Source organism: Ranitomeya imitator, chromosome 5 (assembly GCF_032444005.1).
Source record: "Ranitomeya imitator isolate aRanImi1 chromosome 5, aRanImi1.pri, whole genome shotgun sequence".
In the NCBI taxonomy this organism is placed as follows: Eukaryota; Metazoa; Chordata; class Amphibia; order Anura; family Dendrobatidae; genus Ranitomeya; species Ranitomeya imitator.
The window spans coordinates 221,877,828-221,895,559 of NC_091286.1; the positions used below are offsets into that span (position 1 = coordinate 221,877,828).

Sequence of the window (17,732 nt, forward strand, 5' to 3'; positions counted from 1 at the left end):
GGCTCACAACTGGACTCGGAAGAGAAGGAGCACCGTTTGACTTTTTGAACGCAAAATTGGCTGGAATGGAGAGTGGCCGCTATGTCATGTTTTGAGAGCCCCTGATGTGCCTAAACAGTGGAAACCCCCCATAAGCGATCCAATATTGGAAATCACACCCCTCAAGGATTTATCCAGTGGTATAGTGAGCATTTTGAACGTACAGCTGTGACACAGAATTTGATAGCATTAGGTTGTCATATTGAATATGTCGTCATTAGTGTTGAGCACAAGTGCTAACTACTAGTGATGAGCGAGTATACACGTTGCTCCGGTTTTCCCGAGCACGCTCAGGTGGTCTCCGAGTATTTGTTAGTGCTCGGAGATTTAGTTTTTGTCGATGCAGCTGCATGATTTACGGCTGCTAGCCAGCCTGAGTACATGTGAGGGATGCCTGGTTGCTAGGGAATCCCCACATGTATTCAAGCTTTCTAGCAGCCGTAAATTATGCAGCTGCATCGACAAAAACGAAATCTTCGAGCACTAACAAATACTCGGAGACCACCTGAGCGTGCTCAGAAAAACCCGAGCAACGAGTATACTCGCTCATCACTACTCACTACTCCAGTTTGCATCAGGTGCTCGGGTATGCACAAAATATCGGGGGTGCTCGAGTGACTTGCTTGAGTCCACGCTCCGCATGTTTCGTGGCTGTTATATGCCCCTAAACATGTGGGGATCTGTGATACTCCGTGCATACCCGACCACCCGATGCAAACTTGAGTAGCAAGCACTTGAGCTCAAAACTAGCTGTCATATCGTCATGATTTTTTTAATTTTTGAAAACCCCCAATTCTATCTCCAACCCTAACACAATCCTAACCGTAAGGCTACTTTCACACATCAGGTTTTTTGTTTCAGGCATAATCCGGCAAGTTTTGAAAAATACAGATCCGTTTTTTTGTTTTTTTTATGCCGGATCCGTTTTTCAAACCATTTTCCATTGAAATCATATCTCTCTCTCTAAAATAAAAACCGGATCCGGCAGAAAAACGGATCCGTTGCATCAGTTTTTTCACTATTTGCAACGGATCCATTTTTTCAAGCATTAGCCGGATTCTGCCTGAAACAAAAAAACCTGATGTGTGAAAGTAGCCTAAGACAACTCAAACCCTAACCTAACCCCAACCCTAACCCTAACCTCAACCCTTTAAAGTATATTCAGCCCCCCACATACACATGGCTGCATTACATTCTATGGGGGTTGGCTGCATTACATTCTATGGGGGCTGGCTGCATTACATCCTACATGCAGTACCCAGAACCATTTTATATCTGAGAACATTTGGGCCACTCCTTCCGACTCCTCCCACAGGTCCCTCCCATGTTACCATGGAGACTGTATACAATTGAAAGACATAGTATTAATATAGCTATACAGCTTTGGCAAAAATTAAGAGACCACTGCAAAATGTTCACTTTGGCTCATTTTTCTCTTTATAGGTATATTTTTAGTAAAATGTAAATTGTTCTTTATTCTATAAAATTCTGACAACATCTCCGAATTTCCAAGCAATAAATTTTGCATTTTTCTCTGAAAAGGAGACATGGTCAAAATAAAAAAAAAAAAACAAGTTCATAATTCATTTAGAAACAACAATACTACCGTAATGCTTTAACTGCTTTCCACCAGTCTTTCACTCTCTGCTTCTGGAGCAAAAATGTAAGCAGTTCTTCTTTGTTTGATGGCTTGTGACTATCATTCTCTTGATTACATTCCAGAGGTTTTCAATGGGGTTCAGGTCTGGAGATTGGGCTGCCCATGACAGGGTTTTGATGTGGTGGTCTCTTAATTTTTGCCATAGCTGTATGTTTTTGCTTGAAAAAGGTCGTTTTCTGGCAAAACTTTGCTTTTATGATACATTTTGGATAAATAAAGGAAATAGAATCATCTCTCTGGTGCCTTGGATACTATTTGTCTCTGAATTTGCTGTTGGTAGCTTGGTGGGAAGTTGACCCAAGGAAGCTCGGAGCCTGTGGAGTGGTGCAAAGGGAACTACCATTATGGACACAGTACGCTCAACCCTCCTACGCCGTTTATATGGTCATGTCCAAGGTGAATAAAATTATATATTGATATCTGCAATCTGATGTCTTATTCCAAAAAAATTCACTTGTCTTATATGTTAAGGAGCCAGGCATAGATGTCCCCGAGAATCTGCGTCCAGATCTAATTTTAAATGAAAGGAGACTTTACTCGTGTGAACCATGTGGTGACTGACAGTCTGCCCCTCTGATCCACATGTTTCACACTGGTAATGCCCCTTTTGGCTTAAAATAACATCTGGATTCAGATTCTCATTCAGATCTCTGTCCGGCCCATGGATTCTTACAGCTCATTTACATATAAGAAAAAATATGGATTTCTTTGAACTAAACCATCGAATCACAAATATCAAGGTATCACTTTGTTCAGCTTCCTATGACCTGCGTGCCCATCTAGATGGTTTAGGAGGGTTAATCCTACCGATAGATTCCTTCTACCATGGTGCATCCTTCATACAGGTGGCAAATTTATTGCATCACCCTACACAATAAAACACTGACATACTGTGTATTTGTATGACGTTGCTGTTACATACCTGTTAGGTCATAACATTAACTAGCAATAATAATTGTATTTTTTTTTGTACAATACAGCCCATATATACCGTACTTTATGAGCTAAAACGTCTGTGTGCACTTAGCATTAGCTGGATTACACATATTTGTGAAACAAAGACACTGATTGGATCAGAATATACGGCACAACTTCCGGAATTCCTTACCTGAGACAAACGTTCTTATAGGTGTATACATAGCTCAGGTCAGGGAACCTGGCAGTCGTGTAGGATATTCTGACCCGAGCATGGACCCTATTTCATGGCCACGTTAAACCATCCATAGCCATTTTATGCTTTTGATTCTCTTTCCCAGCTAGATCCCTAGATATTCATTGCTTACCTTAATCTACACATTAATGTGTGAGTCTGGGTGTAATGATTTTATAAGAAGCCACAATAAAACCCCTAGTCCACCATCCTACTTAGCCATCCCATGGATGTGTCCTGAACGTTAACCCAACACATTTCTGTCTCGTCACCTTGCTGCTAACTGAATGCCAATGACTAAACTGGACAACCTCTATAATGGGAAACCTACTACTTTTAATATATTCCCATACTTACTCTTAACTTGGGTTGTGAGGGAAAGGAAGATATTTTCCACAGATTTATTAAAACCTTTTGTTTTAGTGAGCTCCTGCAAAACAGAATGAACACACAAGGGAATCTTAAATTTTCATTCAACTTTTCTAATCAATTTTCACAAATTCATGTTATTACATTTTGGCCAACAATGCTCTATTATCTAATAAATGCATAAATGCCATTGTAGGTCATACTACTGAAGGTATTAGGCTATGTGCACACGTATAATGGTCCACTGCGGATTTTTCCGCAGCGGATTTGATAAATCTGCAGGGCAAAAACGCTGTGTTTTTGCTGCAGATTTATCGTGGATTTACCGCGGATTTCACTGTGATTTTACAACTGCAGTTTTCTATAGGAGAAGCTGTAAAACCGCTGTGGAATCCGCAGAAAGAAGTGACATGCTGCAGAATGTAAACCGCTGCGTTTCCGTGCGGTTTTTTTCCGCAGCATCTGCACAGCGTTTTTTGTTTCCCATAGGTTTACATTGTAATGTAAATTCATGGGAAACTGCTGCGGACCTGCAGCGTTTTCCGCATCATGTGCACATACCCTAATGAACACCATAGATCTTCCATCCTACATGGTTGTTTGTAGCTTTTTTTCTGGCGTTGAAAAAATATAATTCTCATGCAATTTTATGGTATTTTTATATACACACCATTTTTGGATGCCTATTCGAAAAAAAAAGTCTCTTGACTCTCAGTGAATAAAAATACCAAAAAAAAACTACACACCATAAAATGCAAGCAAGCAATAATAACTTTTGTTTTACGTAAAGTTTTTCTGTATTTTGAGACCTATAACCTTTTTATTTTCCCTCATATGAAGCTGTGTGAAAGCTGTTTTTTGCATGAAGAGCTGTTGTTTTTATTGGCACCTTTCTGGGATGAATTTGACTTTATGAGGGTTAGTCAGAAATCCTTACACTGCAATCACAACAGAGCTGATGTAATATGTTCAAACCTGCACAGCAGTGACTGGGGCAACATTGACCTCCTACGGAAAGTGCTAATAACACATTGCGGCAATCAGAGGTTTTTATATAACTGGACTGCGGTACATTTTTGACTCGCCCCCGATTTGCTTTTCATTCTATTCTTTTGAGGACACAAAGAAAAAAAACAGCAATTCTGGCATTTAAAAATATTGTGTTTACCAGACAGGAATTACATGTATAGTTGTTGCAAAACTGGTTATACTCATATTATTTTTTTTACATTTTACATTATTTTACTTAAAATAATGTAAGATTGTGCTTACCGCATGTGTTGGGCACACGGGCACGATTTTTCGCTTAAACACAGTCTATGTGGTTTATTAAAATGTCATAAACCGGGTTATGCACAGTTCATTATATACATTTCATAGAACACAATAGGCACCAACCGGTGATATTAACTTGCAGCTTTATCTCACAGACACTAAACATGCTGGACCTCTCACTTCGTCCAGTTACCATGGGTGTCCGTACAGTTCATAGAATAACACAAGCACCAACAGTCAATGGTACCTTATGGGAGCTCCTGCTCCCCCTTCTGACTCCTCGTCAGTCCTCTCTCCTGGGGAAACTGCCTTACAGGGTTCACCAACTTGCCTGGCCGGCACACATCAGTCAGTCCAGAGCCACCGAAGGACGGTAGCTTCCCCAACACAGACCATTGAGGTCCACAGTCTCCCAGGTGCTCCAGGAAGACTCCACTCACAGGAGCTTCCAACACAGACCATCCAGGACCACAGTTTCACAGTGCGCTATTCAGGATGTCCATCCCACCTGGGACCGTCCAACACACTGGCATGTGCTCTTCAGGATTCCTACTCCCAGGACATCCAACACAGGTTGTGCTCTTCAGGAAGCCTACTCCCAGGTCTTCCAACACAGGTTGCTCAGTGCGCTATTCAGGATGTCTGTCCCTACTGGGGACTGTCCAACACACAGGCATGTGACCTGTCTGGGTGCTATTCAGGACATCTGTCCAACACCCCAGGCCACCAGGTCCAAAGCCCCACCATGTGCTCTTCAGGGAGAAGACACTCCCAACACATAGGCTCTCCAGGACCTTCAAGCATAGACCATTCAGGTCCACACTCTGCGACCATGTGACCCACACCCTGGTCACATTATGAAGCTGAAACCACTCCCACAGGTGGGAGTGTGTGTGTGTGTGGCTAGTTTGACCTGCCCATCTCTCATAACTAACCTAGTAAGTCTCCCTTCACAACTATACAAACACTTGTGGGACTACAGGTCCCAGAACAACAACATTACACGCAGACTCCCTCTGCGACACATATCGGCCACTTACAATTCTGCCAGTCACTGTTTCACTACCATTATAACAACAGATACGCCTCCATGCATATCCCGAGGGGCACACACAGCGCCCCCTAGCTGCCACAGGGGTCACTGCATGACAATAAGGTAAAGTGCATTTTTATAATTTTTTTACATTGTTTAGTTTCCCTAGCACCCATCCCTATGGGAACTTAAGTTGCACAAGCAAGCCTTATTAAGAGCACAAAGATGACATACATGGGAGCCTTCTAAATAGTCACTTTAATGCTGTAGTTACTATTGTCTTCATCAATTGAGACGTTAAACTGAAGCAAATGAAGCTGGCTCTGATCGCTGCTGTCACAGCAGGTGCACACTGTGTAGCACAGCCATGTCTATACATTGCTCCTGACTAGTAAGGTGTTTTCTGAGCATGTTCATGCCCCAATAGAGCATCTTCGGCGTGCTAGGAGAAAATGCTTGAGTCTACATGACTGCATGTCTCACGGCCTTTCGACAGCCGCAACACATGCAAGGATTGCCTGTTTGTTATTCAAACCCTGCATGTATTGCGGCTGTCAAAAGGCGACCACACATGCACCCACAAGGACTTGAGCATTTTTTTCTAGTATGCTGAAAATACTCAATTAAGATATGAGCGTACTCAGATAACACCTCATCACTACTCCTGACATGACATACATGAACAATCATACCTACAAGATTATTAGGTTTTTTTCACTCATAGTATACATGAATAACACGTCAGGAAGGGTTTCAAGTGTCTGTACAGTATTAGGAAAATATACCTGCTGTCACTCAGTAACAGCACCACACCTGTTCATAGGTTGGGTCTAGTATTGCAGGTCTGCTTCATTGAATGGGGTTGAGTGGAAAAACCATACTCAAGCTATATAACTATACAATGAGAATAATGCCTGGCATTTTATTGGCATTACAGATAACTGAAGTTATATCAAAAAGCTCTTCAGATTTCATGTAATTTAGCTTGAAAATATTTTGATTCTACCAAGAAAAATAATGGAATAAACACTATTTTTGTAGATTATTCACTTCTCTAAAATTGGCTATACACTTTCATTAGTTGTCGTTCAAATTCTCATTCTGCACACTGCTATTCCTAAGAATTCCTTATATCCAGTGTATGCAAGTTGGGTTTGTCTGAGCACACTGTACATGTCCGACAATGGCTTATCTCCCTTAAAAAGAAAGGATCCGCCATGTTGACTTTCAGCTTGCCCAAATGTTTCAGGAGATTTGGTCGAATGCGTATGGCCACCTTAAAGTGATTTGCAGAGATACAGCTCTGGCAAAAATTAAGAGACCACCACATCAAATCCCTGTCATGGGCAGTCCAATCTCCAGACCTGAACCCCATTGAAAACCTCTGGAATGTAATCAAGAGGATGATGGATAGTCACAAGCCATCAAACAAAGAAGAACTGCTTACATTTTTGCTCCAGAAGCAGTGTGAAAGACTGGTGGAAAGAATGCCAAGATGCATGAAAACTGTGATTAAAAATTATGGTTATTCCACAAAATATTAATTTCTGAACTCTTCCCGAGTTAAAACATTAGTATTGTTGTTTCTAAATGATTATGAACTTGTTTTCTTTGCATTATTTGAGGTCTGAAAGCACTGTTTGTTTTTTTAATTTTGACCATTTCTCCTTTTCAGAAAGAAATACAAAAGTTATTGCTTGGAAATTCGGAGACGTGTTGTCAGAAGTTTATAGAGTAAAAGAATAATTTACATTTTACTCCAAAATATACCTATAAAGAGAAAAATCAGACAAAATGAACATTTTGCAGTGGTCTCTTAATTTTTGCCAGAGCTGTATGTTTGTCTTTGGTTGTGGTTTATGCTGTAAATACACAATCCTAAATCACTGACAAAAATAAAGTAAATCTTGTACATTACCCCCGAGTTATACACAGGAGTTACTTCAGAGAAAGGAGGAGGAGTAGGTGGAACAACGGAGATCTTGCTAAAACATGAAAGGACACAGAGAATTCAACAATTTAGAAATACAGATATACTGGCTAATGGAGCAAAACAAAACACAATTGTTACGATATATAGTATGACAGAAGAAACATATGTACATTATTATATTGAAGAGGCTCCGCTTACTACTTTTATTGTCGTTATAAACAAAAGTTGAAAAAGTAGCGGCACTCACCAGTCTGCTCAAAATTATGTCTTTAATGTGTCTTCAATCCATAGTACAGATTATGCGGACACAATGCAGGTAGTTACGAGGGCACCCTCGTAACTACCTGCATTGTGTCCGCATAATCTGTACTATGGATTGAAGACACATTAAAGACATAATTTTGAGCAGACTGGTGAGTGCCGCTACTTTTTCAACTTTTGTTTATGAAGATTGGTATTACCTCATTAGCTGAGCACCGCATCTCAGTGGCTTTTTGCATACCGCATGTGTGAGCGATCCATGTAATGAGTGCGAGGAATATAAAGCTGCAATTGATATCCTAGTGCCATTCCCTTCTCCAAGGAATTTTCTAGACATTTTATTGTCGTTAGCAGACAATGAAATGACTGTAAATGATGAAAGTAACGAAGAACTGATCAATGTGTGGACTCTTCAGTATTGAAATCATGCTTGGTGACTGATTTCTCACAGATACAGTCATGTTGACTTGTGAGTTAGGCACTGAATGATTACATGATTACCTTTACAAAGAGTGAGCTTGCATGTGCACGCTGTGAGTATTCTCTGGCACCATGAGCAGGCGATCATGGGCCAGCATTTAGACAATATGCATATATGTGGTAACATGCCAACTAGACGTGCACTGCCCTTCTCAATGTAAGTGTATTGAGCAAGATTGGACATGTCTAGTCGGAATGTGGCCGGGTGTATGCGAATTGCATTCTTGAGGTCACATGACTACCGGCAGCAGAGAATCCTTACAGCACACAGTGAGCATGCTATGAGGACTCACAAGTCCACACAGAGTGACTGCAGACTTGTACCCCAAGCCTGGACAATCCCTTTAGCAGCACATATCCACAGCATAATGAGAGAGCTGTCAATCAGAGGCTAGACACAGATTATTTTTAAAGCTAAAGACAGTTACCTGAAGCTATACAAAATGACCGTATATTGTTTCGATTTTATTGAAGCATTTGTTTTGTTTATTTCTTAAATTGTGCTTATTATTTGAAATTAGAGACTGAAGTGTGCTGGTGATTGGTGGGTGTCTGGGTTTTGAGGTCCCTGCTGAACACTTAACGCATTGCACCGAAGTCCTTACTTCTGCAAGCATCAGTGTTCAGTCCCTGACATGAGTAGGCAAAAAAGTGGTGCACGGACTCAAATGGCCCTGATTCATCAAGACTGACATTTGTATGCCGACCTTATAGGATCGTGTCCTTAGATGGGACAAATGTCTTTTTACGAATTTGGTGCAACTTTCAGTAACCATGTGTCACTGCAAGAAATGAACTTCAGTATTGGACATTTTTGTCATAATTCATGCCATTTTTGTGGTGTCCATTCTGATGAATTTGTCGGTCACATTTAGCCACGTCCCTTCCTAGCTAACCTTCACCGACTTTTATTGGGCGCCCAAGTTCGCCCAAGTAGGTGATGCTGGCTGGGACAGAAATAAAAATGACAAAAAGTCACAACTTTTTTACTCAAGTATGAGTTGCAAAAAAATATTAGCAAAATTTTAAAGCATTTAATGCCAATGTTTTGGTGAAAACTGTTTGATGAGTGTGTGGGCTCACTCATACAGGTGCTAAGAGCTGCTTGCAGAGATGTGTTTCGAGTGACTCATATCGTAGGGGCCTCAGAACACAGACCCACACAGATTGGCAGCATGCTAAAAGAGTACCTCTATCCAGTCTGTGGCTGCCTTTTTTAAATTAAGAAAACAGTGAGCCACAAGTCAATATTTTTACTAAATAACATCAAAACCACCAAAAAACTTGGTTCTGACTTTTTCTAGAAAGTTGGGTCCTTGAGGGAGGCATTAGGGACAGCCAACAGCATTTTATTTAATTTGCCCATTGTTTTATTGAATAAAAAGGGCAGCCTCACACTAGTGATATGTTATACAGGCTTAAAGTTTACCTATCACATTTAAATGATGTGCAAATAGTCTCTTCAAAAAAAAAAAAAGAGGACAGGAAGTCTAGTTCCACCTATGGCTGTAGCAATCCTAAAGGTACCTTCACACTTAGCAACTTTACAACGAGAACGACAACGATCCGTGACGTTGCAGCGTCCTGGATAGCGATCTCGTTGTGTTTGACACGCAGCAGCGATTTGGATCCCGCTGTGCCATCGCTGGTCGGAGCTAGAAGGCCAGCACTTTATTTGGTAGTCAGGTCGGCATGTATCGTCATGTTTGACCTCAAAAGCAACGATGCCTGCAATGTTTTACATGGAGCTAACAATCAGGGAGAACGATAAGTACGTCACTGGATCGCTCCTGCATCATTCTGGAGTAACTGTGTTTGACGTCTCTACAGCGACCTAAACAGCGACGCTCCAGCGATTGGATCGTTGTCTATATCGCTGCAGCGTCGCTGAATGTGACGGTATCTTTAGAGTCAATGTCCACCGTTTACTCAGGATTGCCACAGAAAAAACAGACACTACATTGCAGACATGTTTTGGGGGTTGCCTCTCCTCAGTGCAAAGCAGAAGATCTGATTTGACTAGGGGAGAGGTCTTCCCCTTGTGGAAAATGCCAAGACGTCATAAGGAGACTTATGGGTCAATGTTCCTCTGGGAACTTAAATGTTGGTTACACTTTAACTTTCTAATTACTTACCTCATTTTTTGATAGGATTTTAACAGCTTTGCCCCAACTGTGTCATGATTTCCTGTAATATACATAATATTACATTTTATTTAAGCTATATAGAACTATTCAATACAATAATATGCTGTACTGGGAAAAAGAATTAAAGTATAATTCCTCCTTTCTGCTAAATGTTGCAAAGTTGTCTGACTCACAAATGTATTTCTTTTAAAAGTCAGTATCTGTTAGAGTAATGAAACGTTTTTAATGCAATGCATTAGTGTAATGTCGCGGTGACCAAAAAAAGTAATTCTGGCGTTTTGACTTTTTTTCTCTCTACGCCGTTTAGCAATCAGGTTAATCCGTTTTTTATTGATAGATCTGGCGATTCTGAATGCGGGGATACCAAATATGTGTATGTTTGTGTTTTTATTGTTTTATTTTGAAAGGGGCGAAAGGGAGATTACTTTTTTAATATTTTTACAAACATTTTTATTTTAACTTTTGGCATGGTTCAATAGTCTCCATGGGAGACTAGAAGGTGCCATGACCCGATCGGCTCTGCTACATAGAGGCGATGATCAGATAGCCTCTATATAACAGAATGACTCACTTGCTATGAGCGACGACCACTCCAGGAGACCTCCGGGTGTCATGCCAACACACCGGTGATCCGCGATCACGTGACAGGGGGTCACCAGTGGGCGGATTTCCGGCGTCATTGCCGAAAGCGCTTGTTAAATGCCGCTGCCAGCGTATGACCAGCATTTAACAGGTTAATACCAAGGGTGGATTGCGATTCTACCCGCAGCTATTCCGATAACGAAATAAATGTATGCCCAATGGCCGCTGCAACATATGGAATAAAATGCAACAAGAGATGATATAAACAACATATCTAACCCCAAAATGGCATTAGTTAATCTGCCAGCTCAGGATGCAAAAAATAAGCCCGTACACATCCCAAAAATTGAACACATTATGGGTTTGGAGAAATGGCGACAAAAGCAAACTTGTTTTTTTTGTTCTCAAATGTACGATTTTTTTGACACTTTAATGAAAAAAAGAAAAACTATACATGTTTGGCATAATCGTACTGACCTGAAGAAACATATTGCCAGGTTAATTTTACCATATAGTGAGCAAGGTAAATAAAAAACCTCCCCAAAAATTGTGGAACTTTTTACAATTTTGGAAATTGTTCCCCACTTTCCAGTACATTAAAATGAATGGTGTCATTGAAAAGTAAAACTCGTTCCGTAAAAAACATTCCCTAATATGGCTATGTGAATGGAAAAATAAAGGTCTAATTGATTCTAATATGTATTGGGCATTTTACTTCAAATGATGCAGTACGTTTTCTTGCAATTGTATACAGAATTACAGAAAGTACTTCATAACATACAGTGCCAACTCTATTACAGCTATATTACATTACAGAGCTGCCACTAGGAATTGTGGGGCCCCATACTGGCAAAATTTTCGGGGGCCCTCTTGAGAGTCCAGCCAGGCTCCATCCCAGCCCCGCCTCCACCCCTTGAACCGTCCACAGTCCCAACACCCTCTCTTGGAAAAACTCAACTTCTGTACCACGTCCTCACCAATCACACATTTATAGCTCCCATCACCACATACATAACCTGCAGCTTTTGTTTTGGCCAAAAGATTTTTTAACTCCGCCACTATGACAAGGTAGACTTCTTTGGCCGGGCAATACTCTACTGTAACTTACTAAACATTTGTTGAAATGCCCAATACAATTTAGGTATATTTTTATTTATCATTCAATTTTTAAAATAGCCAACAATATCACACAAACAAGGAACAAATGTCACCTTACCATGCCCAGACCACATATTACCACCATATAGTGATCAAATAATACCACATACAAGTAACAAAAACCGCTACACTATGACCAGATCACATATTACCACCACTGTTGTGAATTCTGCTCTTGGGCTCCCTCCGGTGGTTGTTGATGGTAATGCAGTTATTCCTGAGCAGCAGTCTTGGACAGGTGTTTCTGCTAATTGCAATTCTGACTGGGGTATTTAGCTGTGCAGGACTCATTAGTCCTTGCCAGTAATCAATGTTCCTTTGGAAGTGTTGGTCCTCTGCCTGGCCTCTCCTGCTTGCTGCCAATTCAGCTAAGATAAGTGTTTGCTTCATCTATTTAGACACACTGCTGTGTGTTTATTTTCTGTGCTTATCTTGTTTCTATTTTGTTCCTGCTAGACTGTGCCTGATGTTTTTCTCAGTCTAGTTGGACTCGCTGGAGTCGCAGATATACTCTCCACATCTTTAGTTAGGTGGTGGAGTTTTTGTATTTTTCTGCTGTGGATATTTTGTAGTGTTTTATGCTGACCGCATAGTATCCTGAACTTTCCTTTCCTATCTAGGTAGAAGTGGCCTCCTTTGCTTATCCCTGTTTTCTGTCTGCGTGTCTTTTCCTCTCCTACTCACAGTCATTATTTGTGGGGGGCTACCTATCCTTTGGGGGTCTACTCTGAGGCAAGAGAGTTTTCCTATTTCCATCTTTAGGAATATTTAGTCCTTAGGCTGTGTCGAGGTGTCTAGGTCTGGTTAGGCACACCCCACGGCTACTTCTAGTGCGGTGATAGGATCAGGGTTTGCGGTCAGTAAAGTTACCACTGCTCCAGCGAAGGTCTTTTCATGCTGCTCCAAGGCCACCAGATCATAACACACCACATAGTTACCGAATAATAGCACATACAAGGAACAAATACCGCCACACCATGACCAGATCACATATTACAACCACAGTGACCATATAATAGCACATACAAGGAACAAATACCGCCACACCATGACCAGATCACATATTACCACAACATAGTGACTGAATACTACAATACTGATCATTAATAAAGAAAAAACACAATACTAATATCACCATAAGTGCCATTATACATAGGAGATCTGTACTTCGTATACAGTGTCAGTGTACAGGCAATATACTGTGATCACCGGTGACATTATACATAGGAGCTCTGTATATACTGTAGTGTCAGTGTACAGGTTATACAGTGATTACCGGTGACATTATACACAGGAGCTCTGTATATAGAATACAGCGTTTAGTGTCAGTGTACCGGTAACACACTGACTCACCGGTGACGTCGCTAGTTGAAGTCCTTCATCTTCATCCAGCACACACTGCCATCACTTCTTCCAGCCAGGATTCATCTCATCTCTTTATCTAGAGCACATTCCCCAATTTTTCCCCAACCTCTATACTATGCCAGATGAAGAAAATAGAGAACGTGTCGCCCTGCACAGTAGCAGGACATCTCCTCCTCCACACTGAAAACAGTATCCTCAAAAATAATATCCTTTAATTATCCACTACAGTAATAATATCCCACATTCTGGACCCCACGTGTCCTCCCATTCTGCCTCATGTCTCTCCATATTGCCCCCCATAGTCATTCATAATAGTATAATGTACCTCAAAGTCATATATAGCAGTATAATGCACCCCCATAGTAGTATAAGGCACCCCCTAAAGCAGTATACTGCAACCACATAGAAGTATAATGCACCCTATATTATTATTATTATTTATTATTATTTATTGTTATAGCGTCATTTATTCCATGGCGCTTTACATGTGAGGAGGGGTATACATAATAAAAACAAGTACAATAATCTTAATCAATACAAGTCATAACTGGTACAGGAGGAGTGAGGACCCTGCCCGCGAAGGCTCACAATCTACAAGGGATGGGTGAGGATACAGTAGGCGAGGATAGAGCTGGTCATGTAGCGGTTTGGTCGATTGGTGGTTACTGCAGGTTGTAGGCTTGTCGGAAGAGGTGGGTCTTCAGATTCTTTTTGAAGGTTTCGATGACTTGACTTTAAAGGGACACTGTCACCTGAATACCCTATAGTACTATATTGCACCCTATAGTACTATAATGCACCCCAATAGTATAATGCAGCAGCCCCATAGTATAATGCAGCAGCCCCATAATATAATGCACCCATAGGAGTATAATGCACCCATAGGGGTATAATGCATCCATAGTATAATTCAGCAGCCCCATAGTATAATGCATCCCCTTTCCCTTCCCCTCATAGTAGTATAATGCTCCCCAATACCGGAATAATATTGTAAGGACTGGCGGAGCGCATCGAGTTAATATAGATATTATAATTGGTGTGTTCGCAGCCCAGGAGAGAACCTGCTGCTAGAAGATGACAGCACTATACGGCGGTATAAGTGAACTCAGTTACTTCACTGAGTCTCAATGAAAAGAACACTCTGTGCCTTGTTAGCATCACAGAGGAACACAGCTAACTGCGGAGCTGATGGCAGTCAGTGGTCACGCACACAGAGAAGCACACAAAAACTCCTCACCAGTGGAACTGGAATTCTAGTGGCTATTAGCCAGCCCTGAATACATACATACAAACTCCTCACCGGAGGTGCCGGTATTCTAGGGGCTTATTTCAGCCAAACCCTATCCACATACAGGCACGACCACAAATAGAAAGCTCATAACGTGCAGTGATACTAGCGCATGGCCGTGCGGCCATGCAAACCTTTTATAGCTGCAGCAGCTTCAGGACCTTCCTAGAGTACCAATGGATGCTGCTACAATACCAGAGCAACTTCAGGACCTTTCTAGAGGACCAATGGAAGCTGCAGCAGTACCTGAGCATGTGACTCCTGACCTCCAATGAGAGGTCTTACCTTGGGCATGCTTAGAAGGGAAAAAGCAGGACTTAGTTCAAGAGACGTCTGCTCGCTGCTAACCAGTACTGGCTGTTAGGAGTCGAGTTTCCTCTGCTGCACAGGGGGAATCTCGATCCGTCTCCGCTGCGGTCTCCCATTCTTCTCCAGCCGCAGTGGAGTCTGCTCAGCAGGGACGTCGATCCCAGCGTCTCGCTCAGTCTGACTCTGTGCGAAGAATTACTGCTGCTTTTCCTGCTTCTGCCATTGAAGCCAGTGCTGGGCAGCGGCGAGTGGACGTTTCTGGATCTAAGTCCTGCTTTTCTCTGTCTGAGCATGCCCAGGGCAGGATCTCCCGTTGGAGATCGAGGGTCACATGCTCAGGTACTGCAGCACATCCCATTGGTCCTTTTGGCAGGTCCTGAAAGGGCAAAACTTCTGTAGCTGTTTCCTGTGCTGCAGCTATATAAACTGCGCATGACCGCACGGCCATGCGCTAGTATTGTCTTGTAAATATGTGTGTGTGTTGTGAGTGAAAGTCGCTCTTTAAATAACCCTCCCTATTGAATGATTGTTCGCGGAAGGTGTATGTTTGCTATCTAGCGCCCGACTTATCCAACAGCACGTAACACACATTACAGCTACCAATTGCTGTGTCCGCCTGTACGGTGCCGTGCGCTTGCTCTGCGCTTTCCTGACCCAAGCCTGGGTGGTTAGTGGCGTCCGTCAGTGCGGCACCGCACGCACTCTTGTGCCTTTATATTATTATTTAGTTTCCTTACACACCCAGTTGCGGTGTTGTGCCAGCAAGTGTCTAATCGGACTTCAATCCTAGTTGGGGTTGAGTTCGCTGACTTCTTGCTCGCGCTCTATGTGCGGTACCGCGGTCCTGTGACGCAACAGGATCGCTTCCTTCACGCAGGGTGAAGTTAACTCGTGCGTGTATACTTATAGTACTGCCATATAGTCCGTCTTACTAGCAGCAGGGTTTCTACCTGCACGGTGGACCTCGGACTGCGAACGCACCTAGTTCCATTTCATCTTGTACTTGGTGCGTTCCGCCAGTCCTTAACATAATACTAGCGCCAAGGTCTGGCTAGTAAATGATGGACGATCAGCGTTCACAGCGGTACATCCAGCAGCTGGAGGGAAGGTTGGCAGCTCTTGAGCGTTCAACCTCAGCTGTGGATGTCACTGCTGTCGCTGTTCAGGCTGCTAGTGTTGCTGCAGTCACCTTGTCCACTGCCGCTCCTGTCCCGACTCTAACTCGCCTCCCGCTTCCAGAGAAATTCTCTGGTGACAGTAAGTCTTGTAGGGGTTTCGTGAGTCAGTGCTCTATCCATCTCGAGCTTCTGGCCTCTCGTTTCCCTACAGAGCGGGCTAAGGTGGGATTTATAGTGTCTCTTCTATCGGACAGGGCGTTGCAGTGGGCTACGCCGCTATGGGAGCGTAGCGATCATGTGGTGCAGAGTGCTCTGAGCACTCTGAAACAGGTCTTTTTAGGACCTCGTGTCACCCATGATACGGCGCTCCAATTGTTGGCATTGACTCAGGGCTCGTCCTTGGTCAGTCATTTTGCCGTCCACTTCCGCACCTTAGCATCTGAGCTGGAGTGGTCGGATAAAGCCCTCATTCCAATATTTTGGAGGGGGCTGGCTGACCACGTTAAGGACGCCCTGGCCACTGGGGAGATTCCCGCCACACTGGAGGAATTAATAACTCTATCCACTTGTATTGATCTCCGTTTTCACGAGCGGAGGTTAGAGCGAGCCCAGTGTAGGCAGAGGTTTCGGCTGGCTCCCACCTTCGCCAAACCTTTGGAATCTCCAGACCAGGCTCCTGAGCCCCATGAGCCTGTGGTAGAGTCACGAGCGGGATCTAAGTCCCGGACCGCTCGTGCACTCCAGATTTGTCATCTTTGCCAACAGTCAGGACATCTTGCCTCCAGATGTCTCCAGCGGTCGAGGAAACGTCAGCGTCTAGTGGTAGTTGGTGGAGGTGCACTAGACACGGCGACGTTTGCCTCCAAATTGTCCTTTAAGGGCACAATAACATTGGGCTCATCCTCTCACTCGGTAGAACTCTGCGTGGATTCTGGGGCGGAGGGCAATTTTATGTCTTCAGCCTTCGCCCAACGTCACGCAATTCCTCTGGTCATGCTATCTCAACCAGTAACGGTACGAGTGGTGAATGGGTCGACACTGCCCACACAGATTACACATCAAACTATCCCTTTTACTCTGTCCATGTCACCATCTCATCAGGAGATTATATCTCTACTCGTCATTCCTGAGGGAATTGATGAGGTTCTCTTGGGGATACCTTGGTTACGGTACCACTCTCCTCACATCGAGTGGTCCTCAGGCAGAATTCTGGGATGGGGTGAATCTTGTGGGAACAGGTGTCATCGAGAGTGCGTTCAGGTTGCTACTACAGAGGTACCCGCAGATCTTTCCTCTCTCCCCAAGCAATATTGGTCTTATGCAGACGTGTTCTCCAAAAAGGCAGCGGAGACCCTTCCGCCCCATCGCCCCTATGACTGTCCTATTGATCTCTTGCCTGGTGCTGAGCCTCCCCGGGGTCGAGTCTATCCATTATCTCTCCCGGAAACGGAGGCAATGTCTCAGTACATTAAAGAGAATCTGGCAAGAGGGTTCATCAGGAAGTCAGTGTCACCTGCTGGGGCAGGGTTCTTTTTCGTGCAGAAGAAGAATGGAGAACTACGTCC

At 43.0% G+C, this 17,732-nt stretch overlaps 1 protein-coding gene and 2 non-coding genes across 4 annotated transcripts in view; 1 reads left to right on the top strand and 2 right to left on the bottom strand.

The window, feature by feature from the left end:
• SYTL3 (synaptotagmin like 3) overlaps positions 1–17,732 on the bottom strand; it is a 321,014-nt gene that overhangs the window by 140,873 nt on the left and 162,409 nt on the right. For both annotated transcript variants that reach the window (XM_069725923.1, XM_069725924.1), the window contains exons 5-7: positions 10,336–10,387; positions 7,445–7,511; positions 3,207–3,279 (exon numbers count right to left, since the gene is read on the bottom strand). In XM_069725923.1, coding sequence (XP_069582024.1) covers positions 3,207–3,279; positions 7,445–7,511; positions 10,336–10,387 — 192 coding nt within the window. The remainder of the gene's footprint in view (positions 1–3,206; positions 3,280–7,444; positions 7,512–10,335; positions 10,388–17,732) is intronic.
• LOC138639860 (small nucleolar RNA SNORD90) lies at positions 7,719–7,855 on the top strand. The gene has a single exon (XR_011313388.1). It is a non-coding gene; the product is annotated as a small nucleolar RNA SNORD90 (small nucleolar RNA).
• Positions 7,724–7,860, bottom strand: LOC138639859 (small nucleolar RNA SNORD90). The gene has a single exon (XR_011313387.1). It is a non-coding gene; the product is annotated as a small nucleolar RNA SNORD90 (small nucleolar RNA).